We start from the raw sequence: 21,617 nt of genomic DNA, 5'->3' as shown, positions 1-21,617 counted from the left end.
CTCATTTGAGTAATTGTGAGAACCTAAAGTTGAATAATGGAGAAAAAAAATATCAAATTGTCCCTAAACTTCCATGTACAAAATTATTCAACCCTCAAAAGTCAAATATTTTATTCTTTATAGCAATTCATTTGCAAGTGCTTAGAAGCTTATGTCACTACTTATGTACTGTGACATAGCTTATGTCTACTGCAATCTTGGCCCATTCCTCACTTGATAAAGCTTTCAGTGATAATATTATTGATAATTTTTGGTTTTCACATTACCACTGCTTTCTTCAAATTCCACCAAATATTTTCTACGAGATTTAAATATGAAGACTGAACAGGCTTCTCAAGAACATTCTATGATCAATCCCTGAACCAAGCATAGATTTGGATGTTTACTTTGGGAAGGCTGTCCTGCAGGAAAGTCCATTGATTATCAAGAGTTAATCTCTGCACCAAAGGCATCACAATCTTTCCCAAAATTACATGATACTTGAATCCATGATGTCCTTCATACAGTCAACATCTTCACTTCTAACAGCAAAACACACTGATAACAAGACTGACCCACCTCCATATTTGGCCGTGGGTATGGTGTTTTTCTGATTATAAGCTTCGCTTTTCTTGCACCAGATATACTGCTGATCCATAGGTCCAAAAAGTTCCAGTTTGGTCACATCAATTCATAAATAATTCTTCCAGAACTACAGGAATAATTATTATCTAGCCTTTTATGTTCTTGCTGAAGAGTGGTATTCGGGAAGATGCACCAACATGAAGGCCCTTACTTATCTAGCATTCTTCTTTTAGTTTGCATTGAAATGTTGTTTTCCTCCTTCAATCAGGTCATCTTGCAAGTCTTTAACAGTACATTGCTGGGTTTTCTCAGTTGCTCTGATCAAAAATCTCAGTTGCTCTGATCAAAAGTGGGAAGTCGTGGCCTAATGGTTAGAGAGTCGGACTCGTAATCGAAAGGTTGCGGGTTCGAGTCTCGGGCCGGCAGGAATTGTAGGTGGGGGGAGTGAATGTCCAGCGCTCTCTCCACCCTCAATACCACGACTGAGGTGCCCTTGAGCAAGGCACCGAACCCACAACTGCTCCCCGGGCGCCGCAGCATAAATGGCTGCCCACTGCTCCGGGTGTGTGTTCACGGTGTGTGTGTGTGTGTGTGTGCATTTGTTCACTACTCACTGCTGTGTGTGTGCACTTGGATGGGTTAAACGCAGAGCACCAATTTCGAGTATGGGTCACCATACTTGACAATACGTCACGACTTTTAAATTATGATATTGTGCTTTTTCTTCAACACCCTCAAAGGTTTTCTTGTATAACACATTTTAAGCTGGAAATAAGGCAGTCAGCTTGGGTCTCTGGGAACTTTGTTATTTCTAAATCTTCATGTAGCCTTAGAATTTCTAATGTAATAAAACAATTTCTTCTCTATTGTTTTTGAGAGAGCTCTGTTGACTTAATTGATACTCCCCTTTAACACTTGCCTCAGCTAAGTTTATGTATACATAACAGCTGAAGCTACTGTAATTCTGTTTTCTACCAGAGTTTCTAAAGACTTACATGTGTTTTAAGACAATTTAGTTTTCCTACCATAAAAATGAGTGACTTAAAACAGCAATGTGCATAGGGGTTGACATATGACATAGCTGTGTTATTTAAAAAAATCCTGTAACTCAAAACATTACCTATGAACATTATTACTTGTAATATGCCAGAAAACTGTTATAGATGCCGTTTTTATACAATTCTTGATCTTCTGAAAATTTTGCATTTCTAAGGTACTACAGTCTCTTGGGGTTTGAATCATTTAGATTGCATATGTATATCTGAAATACATTTGTGAAATAATAATAATAATGATAATGAAAGTAAATTATTATTATATGTACAGTCACATGTACTGGTGTGAGGAAAATATTTAATTTTGTTTTTGAGTTAAATTAAATCCAAATTTATTTACTTTAATTTATTATTATTTTTTTATGAAACCAGCATGAATACAAAGAGTACATTTTTAAGAACTTGGCATGCATTTTGACATACATAGGTTTTCAAATATTCTGGTATGTTCTTCTTCATCTTGTTTGAATGTCCTGCATTGTAATCTATCTATCTATCTATCTATCTATCTATCTATCTATCTATCTATCTATCTATCTATCTATCTATCTATCTATCTATCTATCTATCTATCTATCTATCTATCTATCTATCTATCTATCTATCTATCTATCTATCTATCTATCTATCATCATCTCTTTTTTTTTTTTTCAGATAATGGCTCATGGACACAGCTGTGGCTGGTGTCTGAGTATCATGAGCACGGGTCTCTCTTTGATTACCTGAACAGATACACAGTATCAGTGGAAGGGATGATAGTTCTGGCACTGTCCATTGCCAGCGGCATTGCCCACCTGCATATGGAGATTATTAGTACTCAAGGTATTGATCACACACAGTAGGAATATGGGAATAGGCAATGAATCATCACATTTGATTTTTATTTCTTTGGTCTTATTTCTCTGCGGGAGAAACGCCTTTAGTGGGAGAAAAACACTTAGCTGTGGAAATCCATCCTCCTTTGGCAACAGAGTACAATAAATGTAGTTACATCTTAAGTGTAATACTGATCATGGAATAAATGTAATTAATATGTAGGCCTATAACCTTAAAACTAAAAGACTTTCAAATCACATGAGCCAATATTTTATTCGCAATAGAACATAGATAACATAACAAATGTTTAAACCGCGAAATATTACAATGTTATGCACAAAATGAGCTCATTTCAAATTTTATGCCTGCTACAGGTCTCAAAATAGTTGGGACGGGGGCATGTTTGCCATGGTGTAGCATCTCCTCTTCTTTTCAAAATAGTTTGAAGACGTCTGGGCATCGAGTTTATGAGATTCTGGAGTTTTGGTGTAGGAATTTGGTCCCAATCTTGCCTGATATAGGTTTCCAGCTGCTGAAGAGTTCGTGGTCGTCTTTAACGTATTTTTCATTTAATGATGTGCCAAATGTTCTCTATAGGTGAAAGATCTGGACTGCAGGCAGGGCAATTCTGCACCCGGACCCTTCTACTACAAAGCCATGCTTGTGGGCGATATGACCACGATATATCACAATATGACTAATTTTATATCACAATAACGATATATGTCACGATATAGCATTTTTTTCCTTTTAAAAAGATTTTTATGATATTAAAATCTTTGGTGACAAGGATTATGAAAATTATATGGTATCAATGTCAATATCAAACTAACGCAAGCCTTAAAAGAGACAAAAAAAACAACAAAAAAACTCAAGCTCACTCAAGATAAATAAGCAGACAGTGATGAAATGAGGTTAAGAAACTAATTGCAAGCAATAGGACAAAAACTACAATAAATAAGAAATGCTACATTGTGTAAATTAATTAGTCTTCACTGTGTTAATTATATCTATCTATGATAGCTATAATTAAAATGTGTATTATGTATATGTATATTATGTATAGCTCTGTTGTTTGTGTTTCAACGGCTTAAAATCGGTTGTTTCAAAACTGCAGTGCTTAAAAACGTGTGCCCATGCTACAGATGTAGTCCCTCGTTTAGGAGCGAACTCCTTGTTTTGTCCTGGCTGGTCGTTCTCCACCTGGTTCTGTCTCCCCTTCACGCCCCGTGGTGGCATGTAAAGATCGCAGTCATCCAAATGATGAGAAAGTATCACCGTAAACAATGTATTTTGTGACGCCACAAAATAAATGATAGAACATAATATGAAACGATAGAATTTTTATTTCGTCCATCCGAAATATATCGTCTAAAACTGCAGTGCTTAAAAACGCATGCCCATGCTACAGATGTAGTCCCTCGTTTAGGAACGAACTCCTTGTTTTGTCCTGGTTGGTCGTTCTCCACCTGGTTCTGTCTCCCCTTCACGGCCCGTGGTGGCATGTAAAGATCGCAGTCATCCAAATGATGAAAAAGTATTACTGTAAACAATGTATTTTGTGACACCACAAAATAAACAATATAATTTTTATTTCGTCCATCCGATATATATCGTCATATCGCATAGCCCTTTCTGGAGGGGAGTATATGTTGCTCTAAAACCTTTACATACCTTTCAGCATTCATAGTGCCTTGCCTTCCAGGACATGCAAGCTGCCCATACCGTATGCACTTATGCAGCCCCATACCATCAGAGATGTTGGCTTTTGATCTGATCACTGATGACACGCTGGAAGGTCTCCCTCCTCTTTAGCCCGGAAGACACAGAGTCCGTGATTTCCAACAAGAATGTCAAATTTGGACTCATCTGACCATAGAACACTTTTCCATTTTGAAACAGTCCATTTTAAACGAGCCTTGGCCCACAGGACACAACGGCGCTTCAGGACCATGTTCACATATGGCTTCCTTTTTGCATGATAGAGCCTTAGTTGGCATCTGCAGATGGCATGGCAGATTGTGTTTACCGACAGTGGTTTCTGGAAGTATTCCTGGGCCCATTTAGTAATGCCAATGACAGAATCATGCCGATGAGTGATGCAGTGTCATCTGAGGGCCCAAAGACCACGGGCATCCAACAAAGGTCTTCAGCCTTGTCCCTTACGCACAGAGATTTCTCCAGTTTCTCTGAAACTTTTGATGATGCTATGCACTGTAGATGATGAAATTTGCAAAGCCTTTGCAATTTGACGTTGAGGAACGTTGTTTTTAAAGTATTTCACAATCTTTTTACACACTCTTTCACAGATTGGAGAGTCTCTGCCCATCTTTACTTCTGAGAGACTCTGCCTCTCTAAGTCATCCCTTTTGTGTTACAGACCTGATGTCAGTTAACTTAATTAGTTGCTAGATGTCCTCCCAGCTGAATCTTTTCAAAATTTCTTGCTTTGTTGCCCCCGTGCCAAATTCTTTGAGACCTGTAGCAGGCATCAAATTTGAAAAGAGCTCATTTAGTGGATAAAAGTGTAACATTTCTCCCTTTAAAAATTTATGCTATGTTTTATTGTGAATAAAATGTGATTTATAAATTCATATGATTTGAAAGTCTTTTAGTTTTCATTTTATTCAAATTTAAAAAAACGTCCCAAGATTTCTGGAATTTGGGTTGTAAGACAAGTCAGTAAAGCAAAACCCGTTGCCTGGGTTGTAGTTCAACACATTGTAGTCTTTGAAGCCCATGCTAGAATAATTGTGGTCTGCGAAGCATCCCTCACTGTCTGGCTGGTATTACCAGATTGATTATGGAGCTTGTTTATGGAGACAGCAAGACATCCAGCCAGTTTTGCATTACAACAATCTAGTCTTGAGTACATGAACTAGCTCTACTCATCTCTAAATATTTGATATTATTCCTCATGTTTTTACATTTACATTTACCCATTTAGCAGATGCTTTTATCCAAAGCAACTTGCATTGCATTCAAGTTACAGCTAATTAGTCATAAATAAATAACATGGAATACAATTGTCACTTTTTAGGACTGGGTGTCCTAAATATACTTGAACACTAAAGACTACCTTTCTTCATGAAAATGCCTTGTCAGGTGTATGATGTGTATTGTTATTAAATTGGCATATTGCTCTTGGGACAGGGAAGCCTGCCATTGCTCACAGAGACATAAAGTCAAAGAACATTCTGGTTAAGAAGAATGGAACTGCTGTGATTGCTGATCTTGGTCTGGCTGTCAAACACGACTCCAACACCAACACTATTGACATCCCCATTAACCACAGAGTGGGCACCAAGAGGTTAGACAATATTTTTCTTAAATACGGTCATTATTACTTTAAGTATTAAATCATAAAAACTTCAGTGGAAGAGCCAGTCATTGTATTTGAGTCAGCTGTCTCTTAGTAAATACATACAGGATAAGAACGTTGGTTGCATGTGCAGACATCTGACTATTAAAGACTTTCTATTTACTGTGTGTGTTTTAGGTTTTGGTTTTGTTATTCAAGATGCTTGAGTGATAAAGAACATGTATCTTTGCATGTCTGTGTGTGTTTGACTATAGTTTTAGTACGTGTGTGTGTACATGACCCTGTGTAAGACACGTCATTGTTTGCTTTCAGGTGTATGAGGACATCTTGATGGAGGTTAATGCGTTCATGCAGTGTGGGTACATTACTCTAATTGAAGTGTTTTTTCTGCAGGTACATGGCTCCCGAGATCCTGGATGATTCCATAAACATGAGCAGCTTTGAGTCATTTAAGCGTGCTGATATCTATTCACTTGGCCTGGTGTTCTGGGAACTTGCTCGCAGATGTTCCATCCAAGGTGCCTTCCTGTGTTAAAGAGTGCTCAGATCCAAATAAATATACACCAGCAGTAGACTGATTTAAATTATTTTTTATTGATGTTTTGAGTAAAGAAGAGTTCCTTATATACTGAAATGGCTTGTGTGTGTTTTTTTCATAAAGAAGTAAACGAAAGATAGATACATTTATTTATTAGCTCTTATATTTAACTGTCATTATTCAAAATTATTTGACTGCTCACCACCATGATTATCCAATCATAATAGTATTCCAAAAAGCCATGTAATATATATAACAAGTTCATACTGACAGACCTTAGAGGGATATTTCCCTTCAGAATGAAAATTCTGTCATTTATTTACTCATGTCATACTGTTTGACTTTTTACTTTAAAAATGTCTCTTTTTTTTTTTTCGGCCTGAAAAATGTTTCACTCTTGTTATGAATAGACCAGTCATTCACAGTTTATTTTTGTTTCATGTCTGGTCAATGGTGCCTAGTCAGTGTTCAGAAACATTGCCCCCTAGGCAAAATAAGAGGTAATAGGAAGTATTGCCTTAGCTAATAAAGGTCACCAAATTTAGTTTGAAATTTCGTGTGAGAGAGTCTTATTGAAGGACAAGGTGGTGTCACTATTTTAAACTACAGTATTTTATAGACCTGAGAGTAAACCCATAGCCCGTGTGCTACTGCTACTGCTACTACTCATATCACACGTGAAAAGGTTAGCCAATCGAAATGGACAGTACTTACACAGAAGTCTTAAAGACACATTAGCATACAACAGCTTGTTAAATTGTTAGGGTCAGAGATAGTGAGAAAAATGGTCATGAGATATAATATCATGACTGTTTAAGTCTTAACTAACATATTCTATTTTCTTTCCCAAGGAAGACCATAACCTAAAATATTGCATACCCCATTTATCCGCACCCACATTTTAGATTTTTTTTCTATCAATACTTCTTTTCAATAAATTATTATGAATGCTTTGTTCTTTGCAGGGATTTATGAAGATTTCCAGTTGCCTTATTATGACCAGGTGCAATCAGACCCATCAATGGATGATATGAGGAAAGTGGTGTGTGAACAGAAACTCCGACCCAACATTCCCAACCAGTGGCAGAGCTGCGAGGTTTGTGTGATAAACCTACCATTCAGGTGACATTTGATAAAAAGTAGTATTCACTCATATGAGGAATCTATTGAGCAGCATACACAGATTTAATAATGCTTTAAAAGTTGACATTTTCCTTTTGAAAACATCTTAAATGATCATAGTAAAAGAGAATACTCCTCATCGTAAACCTACTTGATTATTTGTGTTTAAAGACTTAGTTCACCCCAAAAAGAAAATTATCTCATCAGTTACTCACCCTCATGTCATTCCAAGCCTGTAAGACTTTTGTTTGTCTTATTTTGTTTATTTTTGTTCATTAAATATCAACTTTAAGAAATATTATTTTCCTGGCCACAGAAAATTTAAGTAGTCAAAAGTCACCCATGTGCTGTATGTTTGTGTTTATTCCAGGCACTGAGGGTTATGGGTAAGATCATGCGAGAGTGCTGGTACACCAATCCAGCTGCTCGTCTGACCGCACTACGTGTTAAGAAGACTGTGTCTCAGGTAACTGTGGTCAAGGACATTAAAGAGTGACCCAGTGGTGTGGTGCCCCTCTTTATCTCTGTCTGTCAGTGTTATTGGGACATTTCAGATGCTCAGTCGAGATGCCAAAGATTCCAGGAGTTTAAGAGGGAAATGTTATCTTGTGATGACACCTGAACATTAGAAGAATTAATGAACGAGAATGTATTTTGTTTCTTAGTCAATAGATGGTGATAGAGTACTGATATACTGCTACCTCAACTGACCCTGTAAGTGCCAAATGCTTGGAGTTGCACTTGTTATGCTTTGTGCCATTATATTCTTAAGTTACACCAAGCAAAACATTAGAGTTAAAAATATAAGTCGAAATGTCTATACACACACACACACAGACCGACAAACAGGACAAACTATTTTTTTTTAAGACCATGTGTTGACGTCAGACAGCGTAATGTGGTCTGCAAAAGTAAGCTTGTTTTTTTTAGCCAAGCTTTGCGCAGATTGTGGTTTCCTGGCACAATTTTTTTCTACTGTTTTACACAGCTTTCATCATTTTTGATTGTACCGTGTACCTGTTGAAATCTAAAGGATGATTTCCTGTAAGCCCTGTCATTTCTGAATGTAAAGAGAACAGTTTGCGTTTTGTGCACATGCAGATGTTTGGTCCAAATCCTGATGGGGGGGGAAAAAAAAGACTATGTAACTGATCATTCAAAGCCTTTTAACCAGATTCTTCTCAGAGCAGGGGTCTCCAACCTTTTATACACCACAGACAGGTGAAAATATTTATGTGGACCAGCTGGGTGTCAATGGAGTGTTTGAGGTGTAATCGGAGCAATCATTAATTATTATTTTTTAACATTTAATATACATGAAATCAGCACAATTATGATTCACAAAGCTATTGATGTGATTTTAACAACTTCATTCAGCACAGAGTGAAGTTCCAGACATTTTACACCTAGCCTGGTGTCCAGATTCAAATTCAGGTGCAACTTCTTTGACTCAAGTAGTGAAACCAGACAGCCATCCACTCATAGATGCTACTCTGTCTGCATATTCCAATACAAAAGGATTAAATTTGCCTGATATGTAGTCATTCAGAGACTTGAAAATCTCTACCCCAGTTGTACTAGTTGACACTGAATGCACCCACATACTCATACACTTTGGCTTGAAATATATTGTACATAAAGCAGTATTTCCTTTATCAACATTGGTCAGTTTGTCGAGCTGCAGTGCATATCACAGTGATTCGTTTAGCCTGTCACTTCAGTGTCTTCTATTCTCAGTCTGAAAGTGGTAGCCGAAAGGGCTTCTTTAGTTATATGGTTAGCCAACAAGTATGACACTCTTAGTGTAGCTATGTTTGTAGACATTGACCCATTTGCTAATACACATGCTCCAAAGCATGTGAATGGCCCATAGCCACAAAACCATATTTTAGATACAAGTCATCACATATTTGGTAAAAGGTGGCTTTCCTTTTTTTTATCAGTAGGTGAGTTATTGCCATTCCATACTTGTCCTACCTTCTTAACTAAAAAAAACTTTTAAAGGACACATAGCCTATAGGTTGGGGACCTCTGATCTAGGCGATTTCTTAATGCCAATGTGAAATATATGACTGTGAAGAAAGTATACATTTTATACTGTTAATACTGAAGTAGTACTTTATTGCACTATACAAAGACTCCAAGCTGCTGAAGAATAGTAATCAACATTAAACTTAATTATTTAAAATTATGGACTAGCCCAGCATATCTGAAACCAAACATAAAATGTTATGTGTGTAAAAAGTCATGGGCGTGTATTGGAGCATTGTCATTTCTTAAAGTTTATAACTGCATAACTACTTGTCTGCTAAATATTGTGCTTTAAGTCTGTGTGGTCTTTGTGTCTTTGTGTTGTTTCACTGAGATGTAAGGCTGTTCACTAGGGATTTCTCTATTAGTCTCGAGATGTGTGTTTGTGTAACTGAATGTGTGTGAATTATATGCCTTGTGAGGTTCTTGTGCATACAGAGTTCTACTTTTTGTACAGCTGTAATCTGGAACATTCTTGTCTGTAAATTATATCACTTTGAATGTCGGATTTGTGTTAAAATTGCCTCTGTTGTTGTGACACTAACAAAGCTTGTATTTATGGGCTTTTACAAACTCTATGAAGTATATATTTTAGTCTTAATAATCTTTCATCAGATATGGACATAGTTTGCTAAATGCTTTGCATAAACATTCACATTCAAATATTTATTCAATCTGTACCAAAAAGAAAGTGTTTTCATTAATTTTGCCTGTTGAAGAATGGTCTTGTTTTAGCCTGTTTCAGTCATTTGCAGAAGCATTAAATGCTTAAAAATGGATATGTCGCTGTTTCAGACTTTACAAAGTGCTGTCTGTAAAAGTGCTGTCTTATGTTTTGAGACAGAACACATACACTTATGAGGGTGGAATAGATTATGTAATATATGTCCACTGACATGTCTTTTTGTGAGTAGCACTGTGTTTTGTCCGTGTAAGAGTACTTCATTTTCTGAAATGTAAACCATAGAGCAGTAAACTACTTTTAATGATTCATCTTTTTTTCTTTTTCTATTTTTCCTGTTGTTTGGGGGAAAAAAAATCTTGCAACAGATTCTTTTTTATTTCCACATACTTTACTTTGAGTGATGTCAAGTTTTTTAGGAAAACAATTAAGAAATAAGCTTGGATTGTGTAGCCTACATTTCTGTATATATTGTCACTAAATCTGACTGTTGAAGAGAGGTCCAATTAGTTAACATTAACTAATGCACTAACTAACATTAACAAATAAATTCATTGCTAATAGTTAAAGTATTTATAAATCTTTAACATTAATAAATACAATTGTTCCTTTTTAGTTCCTGTTAGCTCAGTTCTATTAAATTATATAAACATACAACTTTTGATTTAGATTAAGTAATAAGAGAATGGGAATGTGTCGTCACAGCGGCAATGCATTCTGGGAATTTAGGTCACGGGAGCTACAGTGGAGACTGGATAATATAGTGAGTGTAGACATTGATATTATTTAAAGGGTTAGTTCACCCCAAAATTTTGTCATTAATTACGCACCCTCATGTTGTTCCAAACCCATAAGACCTTCGTTCATCTTCGGAACACTAATTAACATTACGTCAAATACGTTCTTAGGTACTCTCCAAAATGGCGGAAGATGTAACTCGGGGGAGAAGAATGGTTGAGTAAATTGTTATTTTTGTTTTATTTGCAAAAAAAAAAAGGTATTCTTGTAGCATCGCAAAACTGAAGTTGAGCCACTGATGTCACATGGACTGTTTTACTGATGTACTACATTTCTGGACCTGGGAATATTTCAGTTGTGTTGCTGTCTATGGAGTGTCAGATAGCTTTCCAATTTCATCAAAAACATCTTAATTTGTGTTCTGAAGATGAACAAAGGTCTTACGGGTTCGGAACAACTTGAGGGTGAGTAATTAATGACAATTTTAATTTTGGGGTGAACTAACCCTTTAATGTTTATATTATTCTACTTAAGATCGCGTTGCAGTGGTTAAGGCTCACTTTACATAATTTGCCATAGCCCTTTGCATGGCCGGTGTGAAAAACATGCTTTTTTCAGTGTTAGAAAGCTAAAAAAAAGCAGAGGTATATTTCCTGCAGACATTGATAGGCTATGGCATAACGTTAGCTATTATCAATGTCTGAAATACCTCTGATTTTGATTAACGCTATGTTGATACATAAGCTTTAATCATTCCAACATGATCTTAAGTTAAATCTTATAAACATAAAACACGTTTTTTATTCATAGGTGCTTGTGTGGGAAATGCGGGGCCATGGTCACAGCTGAGGAAAGTCAGTGCTGCAGGGAGTTAGATACGTTACATACTGGGTCTTAGTGGAGAATGTGACCCCCACACTTGATGTGCAGTGTCCGACTACACCCAGGCTTTGAGGCTTGCTGTCTGAACCCATATGTGCTACAGACAGGAGCATAGACCTCTCCAGGCCAGCAGACACATGTTTTAGGGCAGAAATAGTTTATTAATCTAAGCTAAATACAAACCCGATTCCAAAAAAGTTGGGACACTGTACGAATAAAAAAGGAATGCAATAATTTACAAATCTCATAAACTTATATTTTATTCACAATAGAATATAGATAACATATCAAATGTTGAAAGTGAGACATTTTGAAATGGCATGCCAAATATTGGCTCATTTTGAAATTCATGAGAGCTACAAATTCCAAAAAAGTTGGGACAGGTAGCAATAAGAGGTCGGGAAAGTTAAATGTACATATAAGGAACAGCTGGAGGACCAATTTGCAACTTATTAGGTCAATTGGCAACATGATTGACTGCCTCTCAGAGTGGCAGTGTCTCTCAGAAGTCAAGATGGCAAGTGGATCACCAATTCCCCCAATGCTGTGGCGAAAAATATTGGAGTAATATCAGAAAGGAGTTTCTCAGAGAAAAATTGCAAAGCGTTTGAAGTTATCATCATCTACAGTGCATAATATCATCCAAAGATTCAGATAATCTGGAACAATCTCTGTGCGTAAGGGTCAAGGCCGGAAAACCACGGCACTGCATCACATACAGGAATGCTACTGTAATGGAAATCACATCATGGGCTCAGGAATACTTCCAGAAAACATTGTCGGTGAACACAATCCTTGCCGGCTAAAACTGTTTGAAGCAGATGCATTAGTGAAGTCCAGTCTCTTCAGCTGCACAAACGCACCGAGGCCCTGAAGATACCGTCCTATTTCTTGTTAAGAAACCTGTGGACTCGATGTCCTGACAGGCTGGAGTTTGTGCAACCTCCACAAACACAATAATTTACCATGACAATGATAAATTGATATAAAAATAAGTACCGAAAACACACTGACTCGCGCGCGCTCAAAGCAGAGTCCGGCACACGACTCCCTTATGTGACATATGACGCAATGTTGAAAAAAGTGGTTTTTGAGAACTCTGTCAAGGAAAGCCTCACTTTTTCATCTAAATTTGTGCCCTTGCGTCTTGTAAAACATTTTCAAATCCTGCATTTAACGGTTCATATGGTATTTTCATACAAGGTTATATATTCATTAAATTTTTTTTTTACCTGCAATATGCACTTTAAGTCCACTATTTTTAATGAATTTTAAAATTGTCTTTATTATTTTACCAGATCCTTGTTTTGTGTTTAATATGTTGCAGATTTAAAATTCATTGCTTCCTAAATTCTGTAATTCTCTTTGTAGTTAATTGATCAAATCGGTGTGGTTTTGAGCAAATTAATTGCATTTACGCTGAAAAACAAGTGTTCTAGCGTGAAAATGCTTGCAAAAGACCGTGACTTCGATTTTTGTCAAAATTGAGTTATTTATATTTTTGGGACATACTTGGTCACACACCACTTCCCCCTTAATAACGTTACACGTAAGTAACGTTAGTTACGATGACATAATATTATAAATGGTAAAATAACCAAAATTATTGTTCAATCTTACTTGTGAAAGGTAATCCCACGTGATCTGGTATCAATGCTGCGCCGGTTATTGCAACCGTAAGCTGCACAAAATACGGGCATAGTTGCTCGCTCTCCGTTGACTCTGGTGCTAGCGTAGAATGAGGACCAATGCCACCAATAGAATTCTAGCGTAGAATGCCACCAATATGGTTCTTGGTATATATAAAATAAAAAAAAATTATAAATGGAGGGCAGTGGGCCAAATTGGCTGCCGGGCCACCGGAAGTTCTTTTTTTTTTTAGCTTTTTTGTGCAATTATTTCAAGACCACATGTATAATTTTAAACTTTATAAACTTCTCCATTACGAGATTAAATGAAAATTGTACATAAAAAACAGCCCGATCTTCTGATCAACACATTTTACGTAAACCCATTGAACGCATGGTCCGCCAAATGCGGTCGACTGTGAGTGACGTCACGTCCCAACACCAACACGCCCCATAGCATAATCCCACCCTTGACACTGATTGACAGGTTTCCGTGTAAGGCATCGGAAATGGAAATACAAAGGGAATTGCGATTCCATTTGAGTTTTGGCTGGCTACATACGCGACGTTGAGAAAGTGAAAAAGCAGACGTGGTAATTGAAATTGCTATTTAAATATGACTGGGTCAATACTGGTAAGATATGGGAAACAAAGATGCAAACGGACTTTGCATTTCCATTTTAAATTTGGCAGTCACTGTGCGTTCGCTTAAATGAAAATGCAAACGGTAATGCGCGATTTGCATTTGGATTGTCACATTTTATCTGTCCACAAATTGAAAACGCAATTGCAAATACAATTTGCAATTCCGTTTGAATAATGTCCAGAATATCATTCCATAGTGATCGGTCTAACTGGGCTGCTTCAAGTCGAACACATCTAAGCAGTCTTCAGAGGAAGCATGAAGTTGGCGCGCTATGTTGCCAAGTCCGCAGTGTGCGGTCTTACATATCATGCAGAATTGACGTGCTACATGTAAATGTTATTTGTTTTGGTATTTTCCTGTCAAAATAAAGGAGTTCCTTTTGGAATTCTTCAGCTTTTAAGAACTGTCCGGTAGTGGGCGTGACTAATGTGCAAATGATAATCTCATTGGCTGGCACTCACCTATTATCCTCCCTGTTTTGATTTCAGCGAATCAGTTTGAGCGAACGCAGACAACCTAATTAATATTCATGAACCCAGCAGCTCAATAATCTTTAGTGCGTTTTATATTGTTCTTATTAGTAGTAGAATTTGTAGTAGTTTTATCTTATCAGTATTATTTGTAGTCCCCCCCCCCTTTTTTTTTTATAGAAACACTAAATGACAAACAATATCTTAAGCACCACCATCAGACCTGAGTTCAGTCAACATGACCAATATGCATTCATACATGGTTATTCTAATTACTTAGATTCTAATTCTAATTAGTTCTATCATCATTTAATGCTAAATTATCATACTGTTTGACTGACTGATGCTAAGTGAGATTTAAAAAAAAAACTGTGCCATTTTCCAAACATAAGCTTTATATTATAATATATATATTAGTATATCAGATAATTAATATTAGTCTGGTGAGTAAACAAAAAAAAAAAAAATACAAGCCAATGGAGATTCTATTGCCAAATAGAGGGTTGATAAGATTTACAATAATCAATTGAATTTGATAGGTGTCTCTCACATTGTCCCACAGAAACATTAAAATAGTGTAGATTAGTGTACAATGTTTTATAATAATAATTTATTCTATTTAGTGACCATTTCATTAATTTAACATATTTAAAATTGGGGGCATCCAAGTTATTTGACATATTTGAACATTTAAAAAAAAAAAGTAACAATAGTTACTTTCCCTGGTAATTACTTTCTTTTATGATGTAACTCAGTTACAGTTTGTGAGAAGTAACTAGTAATATAACTAATTATTTTTTTAAAGTAGCGTGCCCAACACTGCATACTATACAATGATTTATTACTTGTCTTTGTTGAATAATACAGAATATAAAAAGCTTTAAAAAATAATCGCATATTAAATCGCAATCGCAATATTGGTAAAAAAAAATAAATAAAAAAATCGCAATTAGATTATTTTCCAAAATCGTTCAGCCCTAGTATACAGTAGCCAGTACAAACATCACAGGGGATTTGTATGGAGCGATTTTTGTGCCAATATTTATCAAACAAATCCAGTGTTTTGCAAATAAACACAATCTGCTTTGCAAAGAAAAACTCGACTTTCAAACAAACGCAAAGGGATTTTCAAATACTCTCTTTGAGAGAAAATGCAGACGTATGGACAAATATATGTATTGTGTGTTACAGCTGTGAGACTCATTTGCCTTTTTATGGGGAAACTTGGCTTGATTTTCTCACAAATGCGACAGGCTGATTTTCTCACACGAGTGCAGGCTGATTTTCTCACATGTGCAATTGAGCAAATTTATTTTCCAAAACAGCAGATGGCGCTGTTGGTCAATTTACGCTAGTCTCCCAAGACCTGAAACACCTCTTTACCTTTTCAGACCAATATGAGTGGGGGACAGGTGAGTTTCTGTCTTACTAGATCTATAATTAACCATTTAGATTTAGATTTTCACAAAGCAACCCTACTACAGTGTCAGTGAAATTCACAACAAGTGCTGTAAAGTTGTTAACATGATTGATTAGTTCAAAAACCAGAGGTGACATGGCTATACATTTAACTAGGCAGTCTTTCCCTATAAAAACTGATCCATTCTCCGTACCTCTTATCCTCTGTTGGATCGCGGGATATAGAATATACATATATATTGATACAATTGTTCAACATTCAAAACAATGCAGGGGTATAACAATATATTGTGACACAATAGATTGTAATACTAAAATGCACATGTATAGTGGATACAATATTGTGTACCCAAAATGAAAGCATTTTGAATTTTATTTTTACATTAGGTCAAGTAAGATTTATTGTCTTTCTTCTACTGTGTATATGTTGAAACATAGCCTACAGTGGAGAGAAATGCTGTAGGCTACCTCTGCAGTAAAAGTTTAAACAAGTATAAAACTACACAATAGGGCTTTTCACACTTGAAATAGTTAACCCTGGGTCATCCTAAACCCCGGATAAGTGGAATCCTGGGTTATCTGTAATCACGTTTCACACTGCTCATACTATACCTGGGGTTAACTGTTAACCCTGGGTATTCATTAACAGTCGTTTCACACTGTACATTCCTAAACCCTGGGTTAACGTTCTTATTTGCATATTTGCGGTGTCACTGTCACTGATTGGACGAACAGCGATTTAGTGCTGGAAATCCATTTATCCTTTGCTGAAACTTATGCGTCTTCATGAAGAGCATGGGTCATGGTTGCTTAGCAACGGCAGACGCCACGGGAACGTGAGCTACACAATGCGCGCTTGACGTGACACGAGCTTCGCTGCTCATTTTCTGATTGGCTGTCTGTTGCCAAGCGTCCAGCAGCAACAAGCAAACACCGCTCGGTTTCACACTGAAGTTAGCGCCACAATGCGGGGTTAACACCACAAATGCGGTGCTAACCCTGCTCCGGAGCAGGGTTTCATAACCCCGGGTAAAATGCGGTGCTAACACCGCTTTCAAATTGCCGGTGTGAAACGTGTCTTTACCCGGGGTTAAAAGCGGTGTTTAGAACGACGATAACCCGGGGTTAAGCGCAGTGTGAAAAGCCTAATAGACAACCTACTGAAAGGAGTAGGCTAAACTAATTATACAAATAGGCTACTATAATCAAACTAGTTTAAGTTCAGGTGAGCTTTATTGTGATTCAGCTATGTAAATGTACCAAAATATAATCTAAACATTAATATCCCCTATGAAAATTAGCCATGGTTTTACTAAATAAATACCATGGTATTTGTAGTAAAGCTGCCTATATTGAAATGGTAACCTGCAAAAAAAAACATGATTACCACACTTTTACAATAGTAAAAACAATTTTAATTTTCATAAGGGATATCATAGTTTATTATCATATTTATGTTTATATATAGTAATATACATGCCTTGTACAACATTTCAAACTAAAAGTGGCCTGTAAGGAGATATCTCCTATTTCAACCAATATACCAGCAGATTTTAGTCTGACAATAGCCTGTTTGGAAAAATTCAACTCAAATGATGTAGCTTTTTATATATGGCCGAGCAACATTTTAACTCATGAATTTAAGAATAAAAGGCTACCATCAGGAATTATATTAGTGGCTCTTTAAAATGCAAACATTCGTCATCTGAGTCACTCTTAGAAGAGTCCTCGCTGTCCAGAGTGTGTCTTCACCCGTGTAGCACGCTGTTTATTAAACCACTGCTTATTAAAATGATGAATTTAGTATTATATCGGCGTGATCCTATCACTTGATCCTTCTCCCCAATTGACAGGACAAGAGTGACACCAGAAAATAAATATTCATCATTTTGCTAAGCTAAAAAATACATAATTATTTTAGACAAATGATTGCACAGTTACATCATTTAAAAAAAAAAAAGTTTTTTGCACTAAATAATGTGATTTGTTTTCATTTTTTTATTAATAATTAATAACCTCTTGGGTGATATTACTATATCTGATACTAAATTAAATTGTCTAAGCTTTCATTTTTGGTACACAATATTGTTGCTATCTATTATACATTTGCATCGTTTTGAATGTTGAACAATTGTATCAATATATATCAATATATATGTATATATATATGTATATTCTATATCCCGCAATCCAACAGAGGATAAGAGGTACGGAGAATGGATCAGTTTTTATAGGGAAAGAGTGCCTAGTTAAATGTTTAGTCATGTCACCTCTGATTTTTGAACTAATCAATCATGTTAACAACTTTACAGCACTTGTTGTGAATTTCACTGACACTGTAGTAGGGTCACTTTGTGAACACATCTAAATGGTTAATTATAGATCTAGTAAGACAGAAACTGACCTGTTCCCTACTCATATTGGTCTGAAAAGGTAAAGAGGTGTTTCAGGTCTTGGAAGACTAGCGTAAATTGACCAACAGCGCCATCTGCTGTTTTGGAAAATAAATTTGCTCAATTGCACATGTGAGAAAATCAGCCTGCACTCGTGTGAGAAAATCAGCCTGTCGCATTTGTGAGAAAATCAAGCCAAGTTTCCTCATAAAAAGGCAAATGAGTCTCACAGTTGTAACACACAATACATATATTTGTCCATACCTCTGCATTTTCTCTCAAAGAGAGACTTTGCGTTTGTTTGAAAGTCGAGTTTTTCTTTGCAAAGCAGATTGTTTATTTGCAAAACACTGGATTAGTTTGATAAATATTGGCACAAAAATTGCTCCATAGATTTATCATTAACACTTGTTTCTTTGGTTTTGGATAACGTTATATGAAGCACCATTACTTCGAACGAATTATACTTGAAACCCAACCTCTGAGAAATACTGAAAATATTGCTATAAATTGTAGCAACACTTCCCCCTTTACCTTTTGGATGCGGTTCATGTTTGTAACAGTAATTGTGGGGGGTAGACTCGTTTAAAGTAATGTAGTCATCTGGATTTAGTAAAATTTGGATCAAACCACTGGAGATTACCTTTTACATAACTTTTATGTCCTTTTGGGGGATTGAAACTTTTTGACCCCACTGACTTTCACTATATGGACAAGAACACCTTGTGTTCTGCAATAAAAAAATTATGTAGTCATCTGGTTTTAGCCAGGTTTCTGTCAAACAAAGCACATCTAGTTTATGGTCAGTGATCATATCATTTACAAAAAGTGCTTTTGTAGAAAGGGATCTAATATTCAATAAGCCAAGCTTTATCATTTGTTTATCTGTATTATATCAGTTTTTTATTTGTTGAACGTGAATTAAATTGTTACTCTTACTTTGGTTTGGATGTTTTTTTTGTATTTTCTAGTTCGGGGAACAGACACAGTCTCTATAGTGTGATATCTTGGTGAAAGAGTCTCTATGTGCTAGAGCTGGAGTCAAGTCCAGCTTTGTCGAGTCCAAGACAAGTCCAAGACCAGGACTAGTCGAGACCGAGTCAAGACCGGGTCCAAAGAGGCTCAAGTCCAAGTCAAGTCCAAGTCAAAAAATTTAGAGTCCAAGTCAAGACCGAGTACAAATGAGAGAAAAAAAGGATCCTCTTCAAGACCACATACTCAATTATTGATAATGTATGTGATGTGAGAGACAGCATATCTTCTATTCTAAGAAAATAATTTTGCATTATTATTTGTAATGATCAAAAAGCACGTGCAAAGTAACAACTCTGTAGGACAGGGGTCTTGAAACTAGATCCTGGAGGGCCAATGCCCTGCAGACCTTAGCTCCAACTGGCTTAACACACCTATCTGGAAGTTTCTAGTGTGTCTAGTAAGAGCTTGATTAGCTGGTTCAAGTGTGTTTAATTAGGGTTGGAGCTAAACTCTGCAGGACACCGGCCCTCTAGGACCAAGTTTGGAGCTGTAGGATCAAATTATTTTTATTTACTTTATTTACATTTTATTTACTTTAGGTACACAGCAAAAAATCCAGGGTGAAATTAACTCTCCTGGGAGTACACGTGAGACCACACTCAAGAGTGTGAAAGTGTTAAAATAAGAGTGTTAAATTGACACTGAAGCAGAGTTAAAGTTAATGAGGTAATTAAGAGATTCATTGAGTGGTGATTGACCATTATTTAAGACACCTGATGCTAACGAGCAGAATCACCAAAGACGAAAATCACAATTTCAGTGTCACCATTATAGTGGTCAGCATTTACTTTAGTTGGGCTCTTGACTTGACCCTTATAATTAACTGTGAATTACTAACTATGCATATTAGGGCCAACAAAAACAACTTTTTTTTTTTTTTTAAACAGCGGTGAGCGTTACAACATGCCATTCCATTGAGTTTAATCAAAGGCGTTGAGATGAGTCAAGGCTATAAGGGATACGGTTGACGCTACTGGGCATGCACACATAAATACAGCGTAATTTTTGTCACACTGTACAACAATATTTATTATTTCATTATTGTAAAGAGTAAGTTTAGGGCTGGGGTAGGTGTAGATGTTAATAAAACACAATCTAACAGATAGAAAATTGAATTAGAAACATCTAAACGTTTCAGAACCAGCAAGTGCACCGTGGGTCATGTGACAAGAACCAGCCAATCAGCTTCATCCTTTCCCGTAACAAAATTGAAAGCTAAGCCAAGATGGAGAGACAGCTGATCATAGCTGTACAATGATAGCCATTTTTTAAATAAATTTAGTTGCAGAGCTACTGCAAGGGATTTTTAGTGCTGGAAATCCATTTATCCTTTGCTGAAACCGCCGCGTCTTCATGGAGAGCACAGGTCATGGTTGCTTAGCAAAGGCAGACGCCACGGGAGCGCAAGCTACAAAGTGCTTTGGAAAGAAGGAGAAAGCCACGCGCCTAGCTTTTTCCACGCGTTTTTAGGCGCGACATGCGAATGTGGTTTTGTTTTGAAGGAGAAAAAAAGCATAATGCTGGACTCGGTCGAGACCAACGAGAACATTTGGCGAGTCCAATAACCAAGTCCGAGACAAGTCCGAGTGCAAACACCAACGAGTCCGAGACAAGTCGGAGATGATAGGAAAATGTCTCGAGTCCGAGAACGGACTCGAGTACTACAGCCCTACTATGTGCTGAGAACGAACTGACTTCTGTGACGTGAGGCGGCTAGCAGACAGTCGGTTTAGACAGTATGTCTGCTTCCTGACCTGGGCCCCAGTTAGTGAAGTACGATCACTAAGACTATGTGCCATATTTCTAGGGAGAAGAGCGGCACCACCCCAGGAGGGATGAAGACCATCTCTTTTCAACAGGTCAGGTCTGCCCCAAAAATTCTTCCAATTGTCTATGAAACCTATGTTATTCTACGGGCACCACTTAGACATTCAGCCATTGAGTGACGGCAGTCTGCTATGTATCTCATCACCCCGGTAAGCAGGGAGGGGACCAGAGCATATTACAGTGTCTGACATCGTACTTGCAAGTTTACAAACCTCTTTAACATTATTTTTAGTGATCTCCGACTGGCAAAGTTGAACATCATTAGCACCGACGTGAATAACAATCTTACTGAATTTACGTTTAACATTAGCCGGCACTTTTAAATTTGCCAAGATGTCAGGTGCTCTGGCTCCTGGTAAACATTGGACGATGATGGCTGGTGTCTCTATTTTCACGTTCCATACAATAGAATCGCCAATAACTAGAGCACTTTCATCAGGTTTCTCAGT

The 21,617-nt window shown here is 36.9% G+C and overlaps 1 protein-coding gene across 1 annotated transcript in view; it reads left to right on the top strand.

Annotated features, from left to right (window-relative positions):
- Nucleotides 1-10,694, top strand: part of LOC306877144 (activin receptor type-1C-like) — a 61,878-nt gene extending 51,184 nt beyond the window's left edge. Inside the window, exons 5-9 of the mRNA XM_079428689.1 lie at nt 2,274-2,441; nt 5,589-5,745; nt 6,151-6,275; nt 7,261-7,391; nt 7,788-10,694. Coding sequence (XP_079284815.1) covers nt 2,274-2,441; nt 5,589-5,745; nt 6,151-6,275; nt 7,261-7,391; nt 7,788-7,913 — 707 coding nt within the window. The 3' untranslated portion in view covers nt 7,914-10,694. The remainder of the gene's footprint in view (nt 1-2,273; nt 2,442-5,588; nt 5,746-6,150; nt 6,276-7,260; nt 7,392-7,787) is intronic.
- Nucleotides 10,695-21,617: the final 10,923 nt, after the last annotated feature.

Source organism: Barbus barbus (genome assembly GCF_936440315.1).
Source record: "Barbus barbus genome assembly, chromosome: 11".
NCBI lineage: Eukaryota > Metazoa > Chordata > Actinopteri > Cypriniformes > Cyprinidae > Barbus > Barbus barbus.
The sequence above is the reverse complement of the archived record's forward strand: the minus strand, read 5'-3'. Positions and strand labels throughout refer to the sequence as shown.